General features: G+C 38.2%; 1 protein-coding gene and 1 long non-coding RNA gene across 3 annotated transcripts; both read left to right on the top strand.

The window, feature by feature from the left end:
• The first annotated feature begins 2382 nt into the window (after window positions 1–2382).
• Window positions 2383–4107, top strand: LOC131368923 (uncharacterized). The gene is made up of 3 exons (XR_009207219.1): window positions 2383–2474; window positions 2616–2678; window positions 2788–4107. It is a non-coding gene; the product is annotated as an uncharacterized LOC131368923 (long non-coding RNA).
• Window positions 4108–18183: 14076 nt separating this feature from the next.
• LOC131368919 (uncharacterized) lies at window positions 18184–23146 on the top strand. 2 transcript variants are annotated; one of them, XM_058415154.1, is made up of 5 exons: window positions 18184–18301; window positions 19182–19484; window positions 20879–20987; window positions 21121–21183; window positions 21293–23146. In XM_058415154.1, exons 2-5 carry the CDS (start codon window positions 19188–19190, stop codon window positions 21430–21432), a joined length of 609 nt encoding a protein of 202 aa, XP_058271137.1. In that variant the 5' UTR covers window positions 18184–18301; window positions 19182–19187; the 3' UTR covers window positions 21433–23146. The 2 variants fall into 2 exon arrangements, with proteins under 2 accessions (XP_058271137.1, XP_058271136.1); XM_058415153.1 differs by having other exon boundaries at window positions 21118–21183.
• The last annotated feature ends 1316 nt before the right edge of the window (window positions 23147–24462 follow it).

Here is a 24462-nt window from a genome sequence, read left to right as displayed (position 1 = left end):
GGGATTAGTGGATAGTCATGAACATCCCCATGCACACTGCCTTGAAAACGGTATTAGTGGATATGGACTGACTAGTCTTGTGACACTGACATTAAACTCACCCGAGGCCATTCCCTAAACCGTTTTCCATTCATTTTCAATGGTAGAGCTAAACCACTACGGCTGCGGTATATTTTCGCCCGCTGACCCTCTGCTGCCGCTCTTCTGTGTTCTTGCTCCCGTCTGCGCGTGCGCACACTGTTCAACCCCTGTCCAGTTCATTCAGCAGTGTCTGCCCCTCGATTACAGGTATGTTACTGGACTTTAAAATGACATTAGCGTGTGTTTGTTTTTGTTTACAGTTAATGCTCATATTAGCTTCTCTGCAAACACGCTAGCATCACCGTATCAGACATTGTTCGTGAGAGATTAATGTAAACGCTGAACTCTGCACGAGCTCGACTTGAATATGAGTTTTGTGTGATGCTTTTCGTGTTAAAACATATCGATTATGATTTATTATTTCTTCCGTGTATGTTCTCTCTCGTTATTTATCTCTTTAACGTCTTTATCGTGCTTTATCGTCTTTATTGAATGAAATTGAATGAATGAACGGTGGTGTTTTTACTTGTGTAATGTTTGTTATTTTGTGTTTGTTCTTGTTTGTTCATTGTGATACGTGAACATGTACACGATGCTAAGAGAGATTGTTTGTTTATGTCTGTTTACCTGCTTAATAATAAATTTAATTATTTTTTAATTATTATTATTATAATTATTATTATAATTATTATTATTATTATTATTATTATAGTGTTTATCAGTTTATATCTATTACAGTATTTTTAAATGACTTTAGTTTTCTCTTATTGTGAGTGTTTGCTCTAATTATTAATGATAATGTTATTTGTGCCTTTATGTATTTAATGACTGTAAAAAAATTAAAAAAAGTTTTATGTTTCATGTTACATTGAGTGTCTGAAACTCTACTAGGTGATAAACCACTAGGTGTGAAGGACTGGTCTGAGAACAGTTGTTAAATACCTGATAATTAAATCTGATTGTTAAGCTTGGCCCCGGGTGGTTAGGGTGCATAAACATAAAATATACAAAGTCCTAGTATATTTTATATTGACTATTGTAAGATTTTGTTTTGAAACAGACATACTAACATCTAACAGTTACTACTTTTTCTGTCTTACAGATCACCATGCACAAAAAAGGGTTTCGTAAGGGACCACTCGGATATCTCCTTCAGGAGCCAACCAAGGAGGCCAGGCTGATCAAAGATGACCCGTCTCTGCAGGACAAGTCGGCAACGAAGAAGGAGGACCTTGTCTTGTTGTGGTCTATCAGAGAGGGGGTGACGTCTCTGACAAAAGAGAAGTCTTTGGTGAATACGTTATGCTTCCTTTATAATGGGGCAACTTGTGTCCCAGGGACACGGATGTACAAACTGCAGCACTACCTCTGGAGCCAGATGCAGTCAGACCGTCCAAGCCAACGGGTCAGTTGTTTATTTTTTGCTTGTATGAAGGAATTGTTTGCCATTGTGTCTGGTAGTATGAATAACAACATAGCTTGTTTTACATGCACACTATGCTTATACAAGCAAACCCTTTTTACAAAACTTCCCACACCCAGAGATGCAGCTGTCAAGACAAGTTATGTCATATCTCACAAAATCGCTATAAAAAAAAGTAAACCGTTTTCTGACGGAGAGTGTATGGTGGACTCTGCTGCCCTGATATGCCCAGAGAAAAAGGGAACATTTGAGAACGTGCCCCTCTTCCGACACACTGTAATGAGAAGGGTTGAGGACATCGTGGGAAATCTGGAGCTTCAGCTGAGGAACAGAGTGGTCAACTTTTACCATTTTTCACTGGCTCTGGATGAGAGCTGCGATTTGAGTGAAGTTGAGTAGTTGCTTCTCTTGAACATAATGCAAAACATCTTTTCTGTATTTGTGAAGATTAACAAGTTAAAAATAAAATGAAACAGTGGTGCAATGATTTGTTTTAAAAGGTTTTTGTTTTAAACTGTTTATTACTTCTGTAGGATTATTTTCCTCTTTGACCTACACAACAATTCATGAATTTACATAAATATTTACAGAATATCCTTATTCTTCTGACTACCAGTAGCAGCTAATCAAAATATATAATTTATTGCTTTTTAGAATGGGAGAAAATTAATATTGAGCAGAATTAAGTTCAAGTTATCTTTGGTTCGGCCCTCTAACACCCGATAGTGAATTATTAATAATTATATATTATTTATTTATGATTTTATTTTTATTCTGCTTATATATTCAGACATTTCTCTCAATTACGGTGGTACTAATCTTATTTTCTTCTTTGATTTTGTATCTTTTCCTTCCCTAGCACCAGCCTTGCCTGCTCAGAAAACATGTGTGCCCCTTCTCAAAGAGCTGATGTTTCTTGTGCCAGAACAATCAGCTGCCACACAAACTAAGAGACCGGTTTCAACTGCAGGTGTGTTTTGTGTCTGATTTTTTTTAAGCTAATTATAATGTTCACCTAACCTTTACTGTTCAACATTTAAAATCATGTTTAATATTTATAATCTCGTATACAAATAATTGCATATAGAGGAATGGTACCCTGTTTTAGCAGACCGCCGCACCGTAGAAAGCTCTCCAGTGTGCTCTCAAATTATTGAGGACTGCGGCAAAGATGGTAAGGATTTATTTCGCTTGACTGGACATGACTTATTGAATTCATTATGTTGTGCTTAATCTGTACTAATTTTAGAATGTATTGTTTATCCATATTTTTTATTTTTCAGAAAATCTCTCATCTTCAGAGACCACTTCATACAGTGTTCCACATAGAGCTGAGGCATCACATGGAGCTGTTCACCTATCTGTGTCGTAAATGAAGTTGTTTTTCTTTGTTTATTGTCACGCTTTTAAAATGTTTTTTTAATTATTATTTTTCTTTCAGACAAAGTCTCGCTATGGGAACGATGGCATCTCTGTCCACTTCTTTCATCAGCAAGGCCCCGTCAGATACATCTACTGTTCCACAAAGGTCTTCAAAGCTCACCATGCTGAAGGACTAACAAACCCCAGATTGCTGTTTCAAGACTTTATGGGAACTTAGTTCTTTCAGAGAAAACTTGCACCCACAAAGCAACAGGTGGAGGAGAAAAGACCTGAAGCTCACCATCAGCTGAGAAGATCATCGGAGTCTCTCTTCCCTCTATTATGGACATTTACTCCACACGCTGCATCCGCAAAGCAAACAGCATTGTGGATGACCCCACGCACACCTCACACACACTCTTCACCCTTCTGTCACCCGGAAAGAGGTACACACAACCAGACTGTTGAACAGCTTCTTCCCCCAGGCAATCAGGTATCTCAACAGAGGACTGAACTGAGTTGGACACACACACACACACACACACAGCATGCACACAGCTGAGAACTGTTCTTAACAGAGAACTGAACTGTGCTAGACACAGTCTCACACACACACAACAGAGAGCTGGTCTGAACAGAGAACTGAACTGAGCTGGACAAGTACACACACACAAATTTGTCTTGTTTACATGCACACGTCACTTTACATTGATCTTGTTTACATGTACACATCACTTTAATATTTGTATCTCTTTCCACTCACTGTCAAACACTATTCTTTTGCACAGAGTCTGTGTTATGTGTCTTGTTTGTCTGCACTGTCTTTTCATCCTGTGCACTTATGTTGTATGTTTAGTTTCTAAAGAATGCACCTTGTAGTATAGTTTAGTTCTATGTTTGTCCACGTCACCTGTACTTTGTTTTTGTTCTGTGTAGCACCTCTGGTCCAGGAGGAACGTTGTTTCATTTCACTGTGTACTGCATCAGCTATATATGGTTGAAGTAACAATAAAGCCTCTTTGACTTTGACTTTGGACCATGTCAGAAGCCTGTGTAGGTTTTTTAAGATGGAACTAAAGCAGGGTCCAAACAGTCCACATATACACACAGACTTTTGTATATATTTTCAGATAGAATTTGTGTTTGAATTTGTATTAAGTTAATTAGTGTTTAAAGTTTGCAATAATATGTATATATGCACAGTCTCTGGTGTGTGTTTTTTCACTATTGCTTTTTGTTTTGATTGCTCTTTAGTGTTTAAAATGTCAGATAAATAAATTGATTGATAAACACTAATTTCTTTGGCTTTGTGTGTCTCTATTTACAGAATTCATTATATATTATTCATAAATGTGTTTACATAAACTGTTTAATGAACTGCATGCTGTCTTTGTGCTTATAGTTCACAAAGAGTATGCAGCAATTTTTTCACACAGTTAAAAAATTTCATTGATTTGCACTGAGAGGGATTCGAACCCCGTTCCTGAAAAATGTTTTAATAAATTTAAATTGGCTGTGACTTGAATTTAGCACCTGAGAGAGCAGCAGAAAAGCTTCAGTTTGATTGGCTGGCACTGAATGTCAACTATACAAGTCTTGCCCCCGCGAAACCCCATTGGATTTCGAGTGCAACGCCTTAACCACTCGGCCATCGCAGCCAGACAGGTTAAAGATAAAGTTCAAGTGTTTGGAGTTCAAATCCAAAATGTTTCAAAATCAGTACAGGGAAGATATGTAGAACATATTGATCAACATAATCAATGCAGATTCTGGATAAAACCTGTCCAAGTTCTACCAGGCCAGATAATGACTATGAAGAACAGTGGAACAAGCGGGACAGTTCTGCTGTCAACTCCAAATTCAAGTCAAAGTACTTAAATCCACCAAAAATCAGTACCCAACCCCAAGAACCCACAAGTGGATCAGGATCAATATCTTAATATAATATAATGATATTCCACATTGCTGAAGACTCGGGTGTCTCAGCCAGGGCATCAAGCATCAGGCTGCAAATGATCAGGTAGATGTTGCATCAAATAGGGTGAAAATAAACAAGTCTTCATTCCAAACAAGTACTACATTACCGGAGATTATTGTTTACTTCATCCTCTCTGGTGTGCTCATCAGTAAATCCAGCCTATGAATTTTTTTGGTTTGAAAGTAAATCTGCTTACTGTTGGACATCCATACCATCCCTAAGCACAACACATAAAGAACATTATTGCCAGAAGTGAACTATGAATTTATCCTTTGAATGTCCTTTTTTTTATCAATTTAATTTTAAGCACTTTGTAGCGTATTAAAGATCATTTAAAAAGTATATAAAAAACAAATGTGTATGTAATAAAAAAAGTAGAGCCATGGTGGCATGTGAGGTGAGGTGTGTGTGCTTGTGTACACGCTATGAGGTGCATCATGTTCATAGAGTCTGTTAATAAACTTCAGTTAGAACGTGGTGTCGTCCTCAGCTCAGAAATTCCAGGTGGCCACCTAGTCACAACAATTTGGCAACGAAGCACCAGGATGAAAAGCGATCTTTAAAGAGAGAGAGATGATGGCAGTGTTCAGCACAGAATCAGGCCTGTGTTTTGTAGAGGCTATGAAGAGCACTTCGCACAATAAGCCAGCGGAATCGAAGAAAGCAAACAACACTCAGTTTTTCTGGCTATGGTAGGTGCAAAGACCATTTCATTCCTCACAGATTTATTCTCACCAAAAAGACCGTCTGAAACACTACTAGCTGACATTTTGAAAATGCTCAGAGACTTTTATGTGCCAAAGAAATCATGCTAATGACTACTACTACTGTTAAAGCAACAGTTGAGGTGATGCGTAGTATGTTTGCCAGCTATAGATTACCTAAGGTAATTGTTTCGAATAATGGACCTCAATTTGTATACCTTTAAGCAGTCATTGGACAAGCAAAAACAATTAGGTATCACACTTCAACATTGCATTGACAGATTTTTTTCTGTTAAAGAAATACTTCAGTCCCATCTGAATTGTTTCTGAAAAGAAAAATTAGAAGGCGGCTATCACAGATACAGCCACAGTTCTCTTGTCAAATGCAGGAAAAGCAGCAAACACAAATAAGTTCAGCTCATGTGAGAGTATTTTATCCACAGCAGAAGGTACTTGTGAAGCAGTTCAGGGGCAGGGAAGAGAAGTGGAAGACCATTAGGTGCAGTTACTTACCTGGTCTGGGAAAGGGCAAGCCCTACAAAAAGCATGAAGATCAGTTACAAGCAACAAAATGAACGAATACTGAGCAGGATGTGGAAGCGCCGTCAGACAAAACGTCTGTGACACTTCAGGAACAGGGTTAAGAGCAAGTGAAACTTCAACAGTGGTATCAGAAGTATCTCAAAAGTCTGTTAACATTAAGCCTTTCTGTGTCAGAAGAGTATGCCAGAGATTAAATCTGTAAAACCCCAATGAATCTGGATAAACATGCTGTGGATTTTTTGTAAAGGGTTTATTTATTTATTCATTCTTTTTTTTTGGTTGGCTGTTGTGTTAAGGAAAGTGGTACAGTGAGTGTAGTGTATTAAATATAATTTAATACACTATGAAAAGTAGTTGGAAAAGTAATAAATTGTTATTGTCTGTTTTTAAAGACAAATGTGTTGATATAGTCTAGGACGTGTATGTACAAAAAGAAAGTAGAGTCATGGTGCCATGTGATATGAAGGGTGTGCTTGTGTATGCACTATGAGGAACATCGTGTTCATGTCAAGCCTGTTAATAAACTTCAGTTCATGTTATAATGTGGCTTCTTCCTCAGCTCAGAAACTGTAGTTAAATTGTAAATTGTAGTTAAACTGTAGTTAAATTTGAACAACTATGATGCAATTCTGTCTTTTGTGCTTGTTAACAACAATCACTGGAACTTGCTGGTTTGTAATTCTTTATTGTTGATTTATTTTATTCTTTTTCGTTTTGTATTATTTGTCTTTTATTCCACACCACTTCACAAGTAGTGAACAAAATATATTTCTGATTCGTACTACTTTTCCCTTTTTTTGGGCAAAGTATATTCACACATTAACCGTAGGTAGGTAGGTAGGTAGGTAGGTAGGTAGGTAGGTAGGTAGATAGATAGATAGATAGATAGATAGATAGATAGATAGATAGATAGATAGACTTTATTGATCCCATGAGTGATATTCTGCATATCTATCTATCTATCTATCTATCTATCTATCTATCTATCTATCTATCTACCTATATATATATAAAAAATGTATATATAAACAGATACCTACCAAAGATGGACCAGTTTGTGTTTAATAATGCATAATCTAAAATAAAAATAATGCATAATCTTATAAAAAATAAGTGTTGTGGTTAATTATTAAATGTTGCAGAAAGGAAATGTGAACTTGTTATCCAAACCCTCGTGTCTATCTGACCACAGCATCTCTATGACAGCTTTTCCTCCATATTTAGAGCTGATGCTGCTTTGAACTCCGAAGAAGTTTCTTCCTCATGGTGCATTAGTTCCTAAGTCTCATCTATGAACTAATCACTTGACCAACACGCTGCAATCACCTTTGTGAATTAACTTGAACATGTACAATTAAAATCACATCTTTAGTTTCACTTGTTATCAGTTTATTTGACATTACAACAAGACCAGATCATTAGTTATACAGATTTAACAGGTTTAGATTGCTGGCTAGAAAGTATTTGCTTGTGAGAGGAAAACAGTATAATTACTTCTGAACACCAAGGTTCCAATTTCTACAGTGTAATTATATGAGAAATAAATGAGAAATGCTTATGATGTGTTATAAAAAAAGACACTGGAGACACGAGTATTGAACAAAAAAAAATAATTTATTAACTATTTAAAACTATTTACAAGCAATGAACTTTAAACTTATTACAGATATTAATATATTTTATACCACAACGAAATGCTTGAACCTGATTGAAATGTGTGCATTATTTTTAAAACATTTTAGTATGATTACTTTAGTATTATTTTAGTAGCATTTATTATATGTTAATATTAATAATAATGAAATGCTTATGTAACATTAATGTTTAATAAATGAAACATCCCTATCATTGGCAATTCGTTGTGGTAGAAATATCTTAATAAACTCTAAACTTAGGGGTGGGGGTGTTTAGGGGGTTTAAAAGAGGATGAGAGGGGGGTTTTGGGGGTTCGGGGGGTGGGAGTAGACTACATTTGTATGACTTAACAAAAAACATCTTAATCTTAAAAATGTAATATTTACATATTTACAGAAATGCATAAATCAACAACAATGCAAGTTATATTAATATAATTATATTGTTAAATTAGACAAATACACAAGAAATAAACAAACAATAATAATCTAAAAATCCTATACATTTAACAAAAACTAGGGGTGAAATACTTACCACACATACTTACCACAGATACATACCTTACATCATGAAGATGAGGTGATGAACATGAGGTGAAGACTGAGCTTTTTGATGTTACATTTCGTTCACAAAAATATTAACTAACCAAGTGGGGACTAGGACGGGCGTCCTGATGAACTCCACCTCCCCATCAGGATCCACACGCTGCCGTCTACTCAGAGGGGCGTCTTGATTAGCACCCTCTTCATCCCACCTCCTCCTTATGCCCTGGCGTGGTACAGGAGTTACCATTGTGGCAGGGGCATAGTACATACCAGCCACAATGTTGTGGATGTCGATATCAAAAAAAGGCTGGGGCAGAGGAACTGTTGAAGGCTGTGGACTCCCTGAAGGTGGTGGCCTCCTCAAAGGGGATGGACTCCTCACAGGGGATGGGATCCTGAGACGGGATGGACTCCTAACAGGGGATGGGGTCCTGAGAGTGGATGGACTGCTCACAGGGGATGGGGTCCTGAGAGAGGATGGACTGCTCACAGGGGATGGGTGGCTCACAGGGGATGGGGTCCTAGGAGGGGATGGACTGCTCACAGGGGATGGGTGGCTCACAGGGGATGGGGTCCTGGGAAGGGATGGACTGCTCACAGGGGATGGGGTCCTGGGAGGGGATGGGTGGCTCACAGGGGATGGGGTCCTGAGAGAGGATGGACTGCTCACAGGGGATGGGGTCCTGAGAGAGGATGGACTGCTCACAGGGGATGGGTGGCTCACAGGGGATGGGGTCCTGGGAGGGGATAGACTGCTCACAGGGGATGGGGTCCTGGGAGGGGATGGGGTCCTGGGAGGGGATGGACTGCTCACAGGGGATGGGGTCCTGGGAGGGGATGGGGTCCTGGGAGGGGATGGACTGCTCACAGGGGATGGGGTCCTGGAAGGGGATGGAGTGCTCACAGGGGACGGGGTCCTGAGAGGGTATAGACTCCTGATATGGGATGGGGTCCTGAAAGGGGATGGACTGCTCACAGGGGATGGGGTCCTCAGAGGGTATAGACTCCTCACATGGGATGGGGTTCTGAAAGGGGATGGACTGCTCACAGGGGATGGGGTCCTCAGAGGGTATAGACTCCTCACATGGGATGGGGTTCTGAAAGGGGATGGACTGCTCACAGGAGATGGGGTCCTGGGAGGGGATGGACTGCTCACAGGGGATGGGGTCCTCAGAGGGTATAGACTCCTCACATGGGATGGGGTTCTGAAAGGGGATGGACTGCTCACAGGAGATGGGGTCTTGGGAGGGGATGGACTGCTCACAAGGGATGGGGTCCTGAGAGGAGAGAGGCCTCTCATAGGTGGGGATGGGCTTCTATCAGGGGACAGGTTCCTTGTCAACACCTCATGTTCACAATCTCCAGCTTCATTCTCCTGAGCAGGCCGGCTGTCGTCGTCCTCGTAAGCGCTGAGCTCTCTGTTGTAGTTGAGCTCAGCTTCCGGAAACACAAATGTCTCCCTCCGTCTCCCTGTGTCAAAGAAGATGAACAGACAATGAAACACATCTAATAACATCTCATAAAAGGAAGCAGAAACCCTTATTTTAATAGCACTGTGTATGTTCCGTAAAGCAGGAAAGCCTCACTATCAAAACAAGAAGTATTTACACAAGTTATATTACTGTAATCTTCCTATAACAGTGCATTAAAAACTCAGTATTTACATTTTAGCTGCATGTATAGGAGTTATACAGGGCTCTTACAGTATCACAGCTTCACTGTTTGTCACACTGGGCACTTATTTCAATGCTCAAAAGTATCTTCCCCCAAAAAATGCAGATTAAAACACATTTCTATTACAGTGTATTACTTTAGCAGTTTCTTACTCCAGTGGTTCACATCCCCTTTGAGTCCAATTGTGTCTCCTGTCAAAAATTCACCCTTTATTGTAAATTACACTACTCCTAACTATTTTATTCACGACAGCTATAAACAAAGCCTTGCTGAACAGAATTGAAACAAACAGCTTGATATTTTTGCCTAAGCTGCACTCTACATTGCCACACTAGCTCCATTTATTTGTACCGACTGGTTTTGTTCAGCTAGCTGCCTTTCCTCACAGCCCCTTTCTCTCTCCGCTTTAACAACTCGACAAACACGGACAATGAAAAATCCTTAAAATAATGAGCTAGTTTATATTATTGTAAGTATTTTAACTTATTCTATTCACGCCATCAAAAAAAAAACTATGAACCCTGAAAAACAATTACTTTGTAATATTGGGACTTTTATAAAAAGCTGATGTTAACATATCTGAAAACATGAACACTGTTTTCTTCTTCCCTGCTCGTGTCCCTGGAGTCTGCCGCTTTGTCCACTAGCTTTAGCATACTGATCGTGTCCGTAAAGCAATTAGCCGAATAAAGATTAGCCGAACAGAATTTCTCAAAACCATCTAATCATATAAAACGATATTCCTAATTGCGGTTTTTGGTAATAACGCGGTGTTTAAAAGACTTTATACTTAAGTGAAAAAGAGGAAACTCAGTAACTCACCGTTCCAGGGGTCGTACAGTCCGCTCCATCCGGGCTCGGGATCCACATCCTGGTGCTGAGGCTCGGCTCCTCCTCTGAAGTTCATCATCGCTGCGCTGTAGAGTCGGTGTAGGAGTCAAATCCAGTAGTGGTGTAAGAAGAAATCCGAAACAGGGGTGTAGCAAAAATGCCAAAAGAGAATCCAAATCTTGCGACCTTCAGAACCGCAACACTTTAGGATTTAAATCTAAACATTCCACAGTTTAAACACAAACTAGATCACGTGACGTTGCAGCGCGACAAGCGCATGCGCAGAACTCCGTGATTCCCCTCACTCATACTGACTTATATAATAGATATATAAATAAAAAAGGTGTCTCTAAATATCTGAGCTTTTTTTCCCACATTCTTTTTTTCTTTTTTCACACATTGTTTTGCACAGTAAAGTGTGTATACACAGACACACACAGCATTATGACCACCTGCCTAATATTGTGTTAGTCCTCCTTTTGCTGCGAAAACAGCCCTGCCCCATGGAGGTGTAGTCTCCACTAGATCTCCGAAAAAAAAAATTATATATATATATATATATGTGAATATAACAGATGAAGTGAATAACACTGATTATCTCTCCATTATGGCACCTGTTAGTGGGTGGGACATATTAGACAGTAAGTGAACATTTTGTCCTCAAAGTTGGTGTGTTACACACAGAAAAAATGGGCAAGCGTATGGACAAGGGTCAAATTGTGATGGCTATACGACTGGATCAGAGCATCTCCAAAACTACAGTAATCAGTATCTATCAAAATTGGTCCAATGAAGGAACAGTGGGTTATGGCAATGAGTGAGGGCAGGACTAGTGAGAAAACTTGAGGGCTGAACCCAAATGCAGATAACCAGATCACAGTTCTGGAGAAATGTTTACTTATCTTTTATTAGATGACAATGCAAGTCAAATAATCCACAAAACAAATCCAACAAGTCAGCTCAAAAGACTTGACACTAGTTCCAAAGAATAAATCCCCAAAATCCACAAGGTTAATCCAAAAGCATACAAAGCAAATGAACAAAAATTCAATATTTCCAAAAAGTAATTCTAATTAGTCCACAAAATAAATCCATAAGGCATTCTAAAGAGCACCTGCCAATTAAGCAAAAAAAGAACTATACCAGATGCACAAAGGCTTTTAAGCACAAGGAAAGAAAACAGAGCACAATGCTGCCCAAGACTTGATCAAGGTACAGGAAACACTAAGCAAAGTATTTGCCGAGAAAAGGGTGACCTAAATACACAAACCTAAACAAAGCACAGGTGACACCTATTAGACATAATGACAGAGACTGGAAACCAACAAAAAGGCAGTGGGGGCCTCTAGTGGCCAGAAAAAAGTCCACAACCCTGACAGGAAACCAGTAGATATCAGTTTATATCTTGCTCTGTTCACGTTACAATTAGTTGCATATCTTAACTGTATATTTCAGTCTACTTGTGTTGATATTTATCATGATCAGAAAATGACAGATAATTTTAATATAATAAAATAATAAAAAAATAATAAAAAAAGTCTTTTGCTGTTTCATCATAAAATGGACATAATAAAGTGTCCAAAAGTCATAATGGACAAATCCCTGTGAATAAATCACACCAAAATATGGATTTTAATTAAAACGCTTAAGCAAAACATTATTACAGACTTTGGCATAACAGCTTGATAGACTTTTATTTGATAATTATGTGCAGAATTGACATTAAAATTTATACTTGATTTGGATTGGTCAGAAGGTGTTCAGCATGGACCTGGTAACAGTTCAGGTTTCAAATCAAATCTCTGTTTTTTTAAAGAATGTCCTCTTTCTGATTATATATATATAAAGTTATACAAACCAAAAAAGTGTATGTCAAATATGTACAGAAGAAACTGAATTTGAGTTAAGAGACTAACTAACTAACTAACTAACTAACTAACTAACTAACTAAATATAATCACAGTCATTTACATCAGCAAACAAAACATTAATATAAATTATGTATACACAGTGCACATACTTGTACTCAATACATTTTTGATCAAGATCAAGCCACAATCATAAGGACATGCTAATGATTAGACTGACCAACTATAGAAGAAGAATTCACATAATCAAAAAAAAAAATAATTAATGGCCCCAAGTTTCAGAAAATATGCCAGTATTGCCATTTATTGTGTACCTAATTTTTTTTCCAAATGAATGAAGCTCATAACATCTTACTGCCAGTCATCAAAAGGTGGAGGGAGAATTTGTTTCCATAGCAGAAGAATACGCCGTCTAGCTAATAATGTTAAAAAAGCAAAAGTGTTTGCAGAACATCCGGACAAATCTGTGACATTCGGAGTCCAAAAAGTGCAACCAAAGGACAAGGCTTGATCTGTTTCTTTGTCACAGTGGAAAAACATTTAAAGATTTAGAGCCAAAAAAAAGTTATGGATCAAAATTCTGGGACTAAATTTGTAATAATTGCTGGACAAGGGAATTACTTTTAGGAAAACGTGAGATGGCAGTAAGAGGACCACACAGAAATGCAGCTGGTCAGGCCGTGGAGCAAGAACCCTCTTCAATACTGACCCAAGCTAGGACCCAATCACAGAGCTTGAAATGACTCTGTAACCAGAACAGTGTAGATTGTATATTTGTCACCCAGTTGTAAAATAAGAAATTATGAAGGGCAAGCCCACCCTCAACCTTTGGTTTTTGAAGTATTTCCCTCCGAATTCTGGCTGGTTGATTGTTCCACAAAAAAGATGAGATGTGTTGGTTTAAAGTCTTAGATATAATAAATAATAGATATAATAAATATAAGTTTTAGAGATAAAATTTTGAACACACTGAAATAAATACAGAAATCTAGGCAAAACGTTCATCTTTACTGAGTTTAAATGACCAGCCAGTGAAATGAGGAGAGCTGACCAGTGAGCAAAATCATTCTGAGACTTTGTGAACTGTACCAGCTCTCCCAATTGTTCAGTATCAGTAACATTCATTCAGTCAGCACAGGACATCTGTGTAACAGGACACACCAGTCACATGTCCAGTATTTTCATTGTGGAAAAAATTTCAAATAACAGGTTGATGTTTACACATCTAGATGTAAATATCTGGAAATGAAATCTGAGAATTCTGGTCTATAGCCTTATATACTTTTTTGGAACTTAAAGCCAAATTTTCTTCAAAGTATAAAAAAAAACATTTGAGTATTTTCAGAGGGGACTGTACAAATAGTCTTAATAAGTGAGCGAGTGTGTATCTCTGTTAGAAACTACTATATATTAACTGCACCAAGTCAGTGTGTTTTATGAGTATTGTTAATTTCCATCAGTCTAACCTAACACTAGCCTACAATCTCCACAGAAGGTTGATCTGAAAAAGAGGCCTCAGTCTGGGAATTCCTCCACATCTAAGAGTACATCCCCTACCCTGACTCCATCGCCATCCCCAACTCCTAAGCGTCTAATTGGTGAATCCCTGTCTTCTGCTTCCTCCCAGCCATGTTCTAAAAGTAGTGGTGGCTCCAGCAGTGGCAGCATCACTGATGAAGGTCAGTGCAAATAAAGATGATCAGACTTTATGGTGTGTAGGAATGTACACTCATTCACCCCATTGCAATTATACCAGTTCCTAACATACAAAAGCCAATATGGTGTCTGTTTTACGTTGAAGAGTTGTGTCTAGAGCTTGAGAAAAGGGAGTACTTGCTGGAAGTACAGCCATCTCAGAAGTTCTCCATCAGTAAGAGCTTTATGTTGGTATAGCTAAATGAAAACTGCTGCTGAATATAAGCACTGTTCATCATTTGGGCAATAGCACTGTTATTGTGAAGCAAGGTGTTGGCAGGAGTACTTCTCAGTGGCAGGAAGGGGAAGACGGGTCAGAATTAAGGGAAGGATGAATGCAGTCGAAATACAGAGAGGTTCTTAAAGAAAACTTGCTCCACAGTGGACACAGCCTCAGATTTTAAGGCAAGGTTTAACCTTTCAGCACGACAACATGAATATAGCCAAGACAACCCTGGAGTAAGAACAAGTTTCTAAATGTCCTTAAATGGCCCAACCAAATCCCAGACCACATAGGACTTCAGTGAAGCAACATGAAGATGGCAGTTACACCTGTAGCCTGTAGAGTCTTGTCAAAGTAGACTTAAAGCTGTACTCAGTAAATTGTGCACAAATCATATGTGAGAATTGTTTCCAAACCTACAGTGTCAATGATCTTTTATCAATGATCAAAGAACTTTTATTCCTTTTTCACAGATGAGCTTTCAGGTATACTAAGAAAATTTTCCCTGAAGAAGTACCAGCCCATCTTTGAAGAACAGGAGGTATAGACATGGCCATCTCTAAAGTCTGCAACTTTTTCTTGTACTTACATGTTATTAAAATAACTTTTATGGAAGAAAAATCAAATGTTAAGAATAAGCACAACGATGTGCAATGGATTTAACACAATAGTTAATAGTTTGATTTTCTCTTTAACCAATTTCCGATTTCCAAACACTACAATTGCATGCTTGCATTTTTTCATCTCTGTAAATTACCTGTATTGTTTTATTTACAGGTAGACATGGAGGTCTTTTTGACTCTGACTGATGGAGATCTGCAGGAGCTGGGGATTAAAACAGACGGGCCCAGACAACAGATTCTGGCAGCCATTTCTGAACATAATGCCGGAAAGGTGTGTTTTTTTTTTTTTCAGTTAAAAACTGGTAGCCAACTTTGTCCATTAATATTCAAAGTAATCTGGCCCCATGTTTATAGACTGTTTTGTTATAATATCATATGAATTTTGGGGAAGAGAAAGACAGATACTGCAGGAAACTATCCACAATTTCCAGTCATCTTTTATGAGTAGAGCAAGTAACCAGCATCCTGCAGGTTATTCACATTTTGAGTATTAAACATAAGATATAATAGATATAAGATATAACTTAAACATTATGTAGATTGTAAATTTTGTCACATTTTCTGCACAATCTTTGTGTACTTATTGCCATTGCACTGTATCTGGAAGCTTTAATATACTTTATATTTATTTTTTTAAACTTCAGTTTGGGCAAGACATCAGCTGCATTCCCTTAACAAAAGGTAACACTTTTGACCAGTTGAAGGACTGGAGAATGGTGCCCACTCACTTCAAGACTGATCGTACCCAAAGCAAATGAGAAGTCACAAAGGACCTCACACGTTATTCTGCATAAGGGACCACAACTTAGAATAATGCATACAAGCATTGACATAGGGTTGCATATTGGATGTGTGCATTTTGCCATCCAATTTGTGGTGTTTTATGTATTGCTAAGTTTGGGCATGATGACAAATAACTGTCTCAGATGATATGATGTACACAGATCAGCCATAACATTAAAACCACTTGCTTAATACTGTGTAGGGCCCTATTGATGCAAAAACGCTCAGACCTTTCAACGCTTGGAGTCTACAAGAGCTTTGAAGTATGCTGTGGTATCTGGCACCAAGACATTAGCTGCAGATCCTGTATGTTTTGTAGGTTGTGAGGTGGGGCCAGGACACATTAGCCTGCTCACTGAGCCCAATGCCATTAAATACCATTCCAATCAAGTGTACTTGCTCTGCAGCAATGTTTAGGTACAGTAGGTGGTATGTGTAAAAGTAACATCCACATAAATGCCAGAACCCCACATTTCCCAGTAGAACATTGCCCAGAGCTTAACACTGCCTCTGCTGGCTTGGCTTCATTCCATAGTTTATTCTGGTGTCATGTCTTCCTTTAGTAAGCGATGTACTCACACCCAGCCATCCACATGATGTACAAGAAAACGTGATTTCTCCGAGCAGGCCACCTTTGTCCATTGCTGCTTTGTCCATTTCTGATGCTCATATGCCCATTTGTAGGCGAATTCATCAGTGGTTAGGGATCAGCATGAGCACTCTGACTTGTCTATTGTTATGCAGCCTCATATGCAGAAAGTCGCGATGCTCTGTGCTTTCTGTCACCTTTCTGTCATAGCCAGCTTTATCCTTCTTGTAATTTATGTTACAGTAGCTCTTCTGTGGCATAGGACCAGACAGGCTAGCATTCGTTTCCCAAGCTTATCAGTGAGCCTTGGGTGCCCATGACCCTGTTGCTAGTTTACCGGTTGTCCTTCCTTATACCACTTTATGTAGGTATTAACTACTGCATGCTGGGGTCACTCCATGATTTTGGAAATGCTCTGGCTCACTCATCTAGCCATCACAGTCTGGCCATTGTCAAAGTCACTCAGATCCTTACACTTGCCTATTTTTCTTGCTTCACTTCACATCAAATTCAAGAACTGACTGTTCACTTGTTGCCTAATATATCCCATCCTGTGACAAGTGCCATTAAGATACGAATACATACTCTTTCACAAAGCAGTAGTACAACTGCTGACATTAACAATGGACCATTCACGGCTTCTGGAGTAATTACCGAATACTATGATTGAATTTGTACACTGTTTTTTGTTTAATTAATCATAGTTCTATGAAATGTAAAGGGAAATATGTTTACTGTATAAAAATGTATCATGTACTGTACATAAAACATTTACAATTAAGCTGGTACCTCTCTGTAGGAACTGAACAGTGCTTACATGTTTAACATAGATGATGAGGGGTTATATATACAGGAGTTTTCTCTATAATTAAACTGTTGCAACATTACGTTCAATCAACAGGCCATCTGTGTTTCTAACCTAAATTCTTTTCTCAGCTGTTTGTGGTGGAGCTTAAACGTAGGTGAAATGTAAAAGTGTCTGTGAGCATTTTCAATGACAGTCAAGAAAACTGAGCGTGTAATGTCTTGCACCTGATGCATACAATATTGGGCATGAATCATTCTTTTGCTTCAGATATTATCACAGAAGGAGTCTGGTTTGTGACTATTTTGTGAGTGATCATAAAAGAAAAGAAAATGCAGCATTTGGTATTGGATAGACTTTGTACCTGGCCCTAGCTCCTCCTTTTCAGGAATGACCTCTACCAAAGCTGCAGGGACCACCTCTCTACACATTTTACGGAGATTGAGGTGATAAACCCGCTATGCTCCTCATAGTCAGTGTCTCCGAGTCACTGTATGACCTACAATTTGGAGCTCGATGTGGGGAACAGCATTATATTTACCTCAGCAAAAGCCAAAATTTTGGTCAATTTGTCCCCAAAGTCAGTGGTTGAGGTGAGGACTAACTGCTGCCTATATAATAAGCTTTTGACTCCTGAACTGGATTATTATGGGGATTAGTGGATAGTCATGAACATCCCCATGCACACTGCCTTGAAAAAGGTATTAGTGGATATGGACTGACTAGTCTTGTGACACTGACATTAAACTCACCCGAGGCCATTCCCTAAACCGTTTTCCATTCATTTTCAATGGTGGAGCTAAACCACTACGGCTGCGGTATATTTTCGCCCGCTGACCCTCTGCTGCCGCTCTTCTGTGTTCTTGCTCCCGTCTGCGCGTGCGCACACTGTTCAACCCCTGTCCAGTTCATTCAGCGGTGTCTGCCCCTCGATTACAGGTATGTTACTGGACTTTAAAATGACATTAGCGTGTGTTTGTTTTTGTTTACAGTTAATGCTCATATTAGCTTCTCTGCAAACACGCTAGCATCACCGTATCAGACATTGTTCGTGAGAGATTAATGTAAACGCTGAACTCTGCACGAGCTCGACTTGAATATGAGTTTTGTGTGATGCTTTTCGTGTTAAAACATATCGATTATGATTTATTTTTTCTTCCGTGTATGTTCTCTCTCGTTATTTATCTCTTTAACGTCTTTATCGTGCTTTATCGTCTTTATTGTCGGGTGAATGAATGAACGGTGGTGTTTTTACTTGTGTAATGTTTATTTTGTGTTTGTTCTTGTTTGTTCATTGTGATACGTGAACATGTACACGATGCTAAGAGAGATTGTTTGTTTATGTCTGTTTACCTGCTTAATAATGAATTTAATTATTTTTTAATTATTATTATTATTATTATTATTATAGTGTTTATCAGTTTATATCTATTACAGTATTTTTTGAATGACTTTAGTTTTCTCTTATTGTGAGTGTTTGCTCTAATTATTAATGATAATGTTATTTGTGCCTTTATGTATTTAATGACTGTAAAAAAATAAATAAATAAATAAATAAATAAACAGTTTTATGTTTCATGTTACATTGAGTGTCTGAAACTCTACTAGGTGATAAACCACTAGGTGTGAAGGACTGGTCTGAGAATAGTTGTTAAATACCTGATAATTAAATCTGATTGTTAAGCTTGGCCCTGGGTGGTTAGGGTGCATAAACATAAAATATACAAAGTCCTAGTATATTTTATAGTGACTATTGTAAGATTTTGTTTTGAAACAGACATACTAACATCTAACAGTTACTACTTTTTCTGTCTTACAGATCACCATGCACAAAAAAGGGTTTCGTAAGGGACCACTCGGATATCTCCTTCAGGAGCCAACCGAGGAGGCCGGGCTGATCAAAGATGACCCGTCTCTGCAGGACAAGTCGGCACCGAAGAAGGAGGACCTTGTCTTGTTGTGGTCTGTCAGAGAGGGGGTGACGTCTCTGACAAAAGAGAAGTCTTTGGTGAATACGTTATGCTTCCTTTATAATGGGGCAACTTGTGTCCCAGGGACACGGATGTACAAACTGCAGCACTACCTCTGGAGCCAGATGCAGTCAGACCGTCCAAGCCAACGGGTCAGTTGTTTATTTTTTGCTTGTATGAAGGAATTGTTTGCCATTGTGTCTGGTAGTATGAATAACAACATAGCTTGTTTTACATGCACACTATGCTTCAATTAACACAGGGGTATATTTTAAGAAATCCAAGTACAGCGAAACGCAGATTGCTAATTTTTGTCTTTCGACGACGACAAGTTAGAGCAGACCTGGGCATTTTACGGCCCTTTGGACGTCCCTGTCCGGCCTGCGTTAAGTCAGTCATAAACATAAATGAACAAGTATTTATGCTGTGCCTGCAATACAACTGTGTTGCTTTTATTTTGAAAAGCCTGGAGTTTTATTATTTACCTATGGACGTGCGTGCGTGTCTGAACAGTAATAGGTGATGCTGGCACGTTAATGCTGGTCAAGCTACCCCTAAAAATGTCAGCTCCTGTTAAAAAAAGAAAAGTTGATTACAAATGCCGCATTTTCAACAAGACATGGACTGCAAAATATTTATTTACAGAAATCGAAGGTAAAGCCGTGTGCTTAGTTTGTGGTACACAGGTCGCTGTGTTCAAAGATTACAATCTGAATCGCCACTACTGTACGTGACCAAACACGAGGAGAAATACAAGAACTTGTCTGATGAAGATCGCGCAAAGGAGTCGGAGGCTATGCTAGCCACGCTGCAAACCCGACAAGCAAACCCTTTTTACAAAACTTCCCACACCCAGAGATGCAGCTGTCAAGACAAGTTATGTCATATCTCACAAAATCGCTATAAAAAAAGTAAACCGTTTTCTGACGGAGAGTTTATTAAGGAGTGTATGGTGGACTCTGCTGCCCTGATATGCCCAGAGAAAAAGGGAGCATTTGAGAACGTGCCCCTCTTCCGACACACTGTAATGAGAAGGGTTGAGGACATCGTGGGAAATCTGGAGCTTCAGCTGAGGAACAGAGTGGTCAACTTTTACCATTTTACCACATCTAACCCTTTTCTGTATTTGTGAAGATTAACAAGTTAAAAATAAAATGAAACAGTGGTGCAATGATTTGTTTTAAAAGGTTTTTGTTTTAAACTGATTATTACTTCTGTAGGATTATTTTCCTCTTTGACCTACACAACAATTCATGAATTTACATAAATATTTACAGAATATCCTTATTCTTCTGACTACCAGTAGCAGCTAATCAAAATATATAATTTATTGCTTTTTAGAATGGGAGAAAATTAATATTGAGCAGAATTAAGTTCAAGTTATCTTTGGTTCGGCCCTCTAACACCCAATGGTGAATTATTAATAATTATATATTATTTATTTATGATTTTATTTTTATTCTGCTTATATATTCAGACATTTCTCTCAATTACGGTGGTACTAATCTTATTTTCTTCTTTGATTTTGTATCTTTTCCTTCCCTAGCACCAGCCTCGCCTGCTCAGAAAACGTGTGCCCCTTCTCAAAGAGCTGATGTTTCTTGTGCCAGAACAATCAGCTGCCACACAAACTAAGAGACCGGTTTCAACTGCAGGTGTGTTTTGTGTCTGATTTTTTTTAGCTAATTATAATGTTCACCTAACCTTTACTGTTCAACATTTAAAATCATGTTTAATATTTATAATCTCGTATACAAATAATAGAGGAATGGTACCCTGTTTTAGCAGACCGCCGCACCGTAGAAAGCTCTCCAGTGTGCTCTCAAATTATTGAGGACTGCGGCAAAGATGGTAAGGATTTATTTCGCTTGACTGGACATGACTTATTGAATTCATTATGTTGTGCTTAATCTGTACTAATTTTAGAATGTATTGTTTATCCATATTTTTTATTTTTCAGAAAATCTCTCATCTTCAGAGACCACTTCATACAGTGTTCCACATAGAGCTGAGGCATCACATGGAGCTGTTCACCTATCTATGTCATTAATGAAGTTGTTTTTCTTTGTTTATTGTCAAGCTTTTAAAATGTTTTTTTAATTATTATTTTTCTTTCAGACAAAGTCTCGCTATGGGAACGATGGCGTCTCTGTCCACTTCTTTCATCAGCAAGGCCCCGTCAGATACATCTACTGTTCCACAAAGGTCTTCAAAGCTCACCATGCTGAAGGACTAACAAACCCCAGATTGCTGTTTCAAGACTTTATGGGAACTTAGTTCTTTCAGAGAAAACTTGCACCCACAAAGCAACAGGTGGAGGAGAAAAGACCTGAAGCTCACCATCAGCTGAGAAGATCATCAGAGTCTCTCTTCCCTCTATTATGGACATTTACTCCACACGCTGCATCCGCAAAGCAAACAGCATTGTGGATGACCCCACGCACACCTCACACACACTATGAATTTTTTTGGTTTGAAAGTAAATCTACTTACTGTTGGACATCCATACCATCCCTAAGCACAACACATAAAGAACATTATTGCCAGAAGTGAACTATGAATTTATCCTTTGCATGTCCTTTTTTTTTCAATTTAATTTTAAGCTATGTGTAGCATATTATAGATCATTTAAAAAGTATATAAAAATCAAATGTAAAGATAAATATGTTGACATAATCTTTGATGTGTATGTAATAAAAAAAAAAGGAGAGCCATGGTGGCATGTGAGGTGAGGTGTGTGTGCTTGTGTACACGCTATGAGGTGCATCATGTTCATAGAGTCTGTTAATAAACTTCAGTTTGTTAGAACGTGGTGTCGTCCTCAGCTCAGAAATTCCAGGTGGCCACCTAGTCACAACAATTTGGCAACGAAGCACCAGGATGAAAAGAGAGAGAGATGATGGCGGTGTTCAGCACAGAATCAGGCCTGTGTTTTGTAGAGGCTATGAAGAGCACTTCGCACAATAAGCCAGCGGAATCGAAGAAAGCAAACAACACTCAGTTTTTCTGGCTATGGTAGGTGCAAAGACCATTTCATTCCTCACAGATTTATTCTCACCAAAAAGACCGTCTGAAACACTACTAGCTGACATTTTGAAAACGCTCAGAGACTTTTATGTGCCAAAGAAATCATGCTAATGACTACTACTACTGTTAAAGCAACAGTTGAGGTGATGCGTAGTATGTTTGCCAGCTATAGATTACCTAAGGTAATTGTTTCGGATAATGGACCTCAATTTGTATACCTTTAAGCAGTCATTGGACAAGCAAAAACAATTAGGCATCACACTTCAACATTGCATTGACAGATTTTTTTCTGTTAAAGAAATACTTCAGTCCCATCTGAATTGTTTCTGAAAAGAAAAATTAGAAGGCGGCTATCACAGATACAGCCACAGTTCTCTTGTCAAATGCAGGAAAAGCAGCAAACACAAATAAGAAGTTCAGCTCATGTGAGAGTATTTTATCCACAGCAGAAGGTACTTGTGAAGCAGTTCAGGGGCAGGGAAGAGAAGTGGAAGACCATTAGGTCCAGTTACTTAACTGGTCTGGGAAAGGGCAAGTCCTACAAAAAGCATGTAGATCAGTTACAAGCAACAAAATGAACGAATACTGAGCAGGATGTGGAAGCGCCGTCAGACAAAACGTCTGTGACACTTCAGGAACAGGGTTAAGAGCAAGTGAAAATTCAACAGTGGTATCAGAAGTATCTCAAAAGTCTGTTAACATTAAGCCTTTCTGTGTCAGAAGAGTATGCCAGAGATTAAATCTGTAAAACCCCAATGAATCTGGATAAACATGCTGTGGATTTTTTGTAAAGGGTTTATTTATTTATTCATTCTTTTTTTTTGGTTGGCTGTTGTGTTAAGGAAAGTGGTACAGTGAGTGTAGTGTATTAAATATAATTTAATACACTATGAAAAGTAGTTGGAAAAGTAATAAATTGTTATTGTCTGTTTTTAAAGACAAATGTGTTGATATAGTCTAGGATGTGTATGTACAAAAAGAAAGTAGAGTCATGGTGCCATGTGATATGAAGGGTGTGCTTGTGTATGCACTATGAGGAACATCGTGTTCATGTCAAGCCTGTTAATAAACTTCAGTTCATGTTATAATGTGGTTTCTTCCTCAGCTCAAAAACTGTAGTTAAATTGTAAATTGTAGTTAAACTGTAGTTAAATTTTAACAACTATGATGCAATTCTGTCTTTTGTGCTTGTTAACAACAATCACTGGAACTTGCTGGTTTGTAATTCTTTATTGTTGATTTATTTTATTCTTTTTCGTTTTGTATTATTTGTCTTTTATTCCACACCACTTCACAAGTAGTGAACAAAATATATATCTGATTCGTACTGCTTTTCCCTTTTTTTGGGCAAAGTATATTCACACATTGACCGTAGGTAGGTAGGTAGATAGACTTTATTGATCCCATGAGTGATATTCTGCATATCTATCTATCTATCTATCTATCTATCTATCTATCTATCTATCTATCTATCTATCTATATATATATATATATATATAAAAAATGTATATATAAACAGATACCTACCAAAGATGGACCAGTTTGTGTTTAATAATGCATAATCTAAAATAAAAATAATGCATAATCTTATAAAAAATAAGTGTTGTGGTTAATTATTAAATGTTGCAGAAAGGAAATGTGATCTTGTTATCCAAACCCTCGTGTCTATCTGACCACAGCATCTCTATGACAGCTTTTCCTCCATATTTAGAGCTGATGCTGCTTTGAACTCCGAAGTTTCTTCCTCATGGTGCATTAGTTCCTAAGTCTCATCTATGAACTAATCACTTGACCAACACGCTGCAATCACCTTTGTGAATGAACTTGAACATGTACAATTAAAATCACATCTTTAGTTTCACTTGTTATCAGTTTATTTGACATTACAACAAGACCAGATCATTAGTTATACAGATTTAACAGGTTTAGACTGCTGGCTAGAAAGTATTTGCTTGTGAGAGGAAAACAGTATAATTACTTCTGAACACCAAGGTTCCAATTTCTACAGTGTAATTATATGAGAAATAAATGAGAAATGCTTATGATGTGTTATAAAAAAAGACACTGGAGACACGAGTATTGAACAAAAAAAAATAATTTAT

This window comes from Hemibagrus wyckioides, linkage group LG18, assembly GCF_019097595.1.
Source record: "Hemibagrus wyckioides isolate EC202008001 linkage group LG18, SWU_Hwy_1.0, whole genome shotgun sequence".
Classification (NCBI taxonomy): domain Eukaryota; kingdom Metazoa; phylum Chordata; class Actinopteri; order Siluriformes; family Bagridae; genus Hemibagrus; species Hemibagrus wyckioides.
This window is presented reverse-complemented; position numbering and strand designations above follow the sequence as displayed.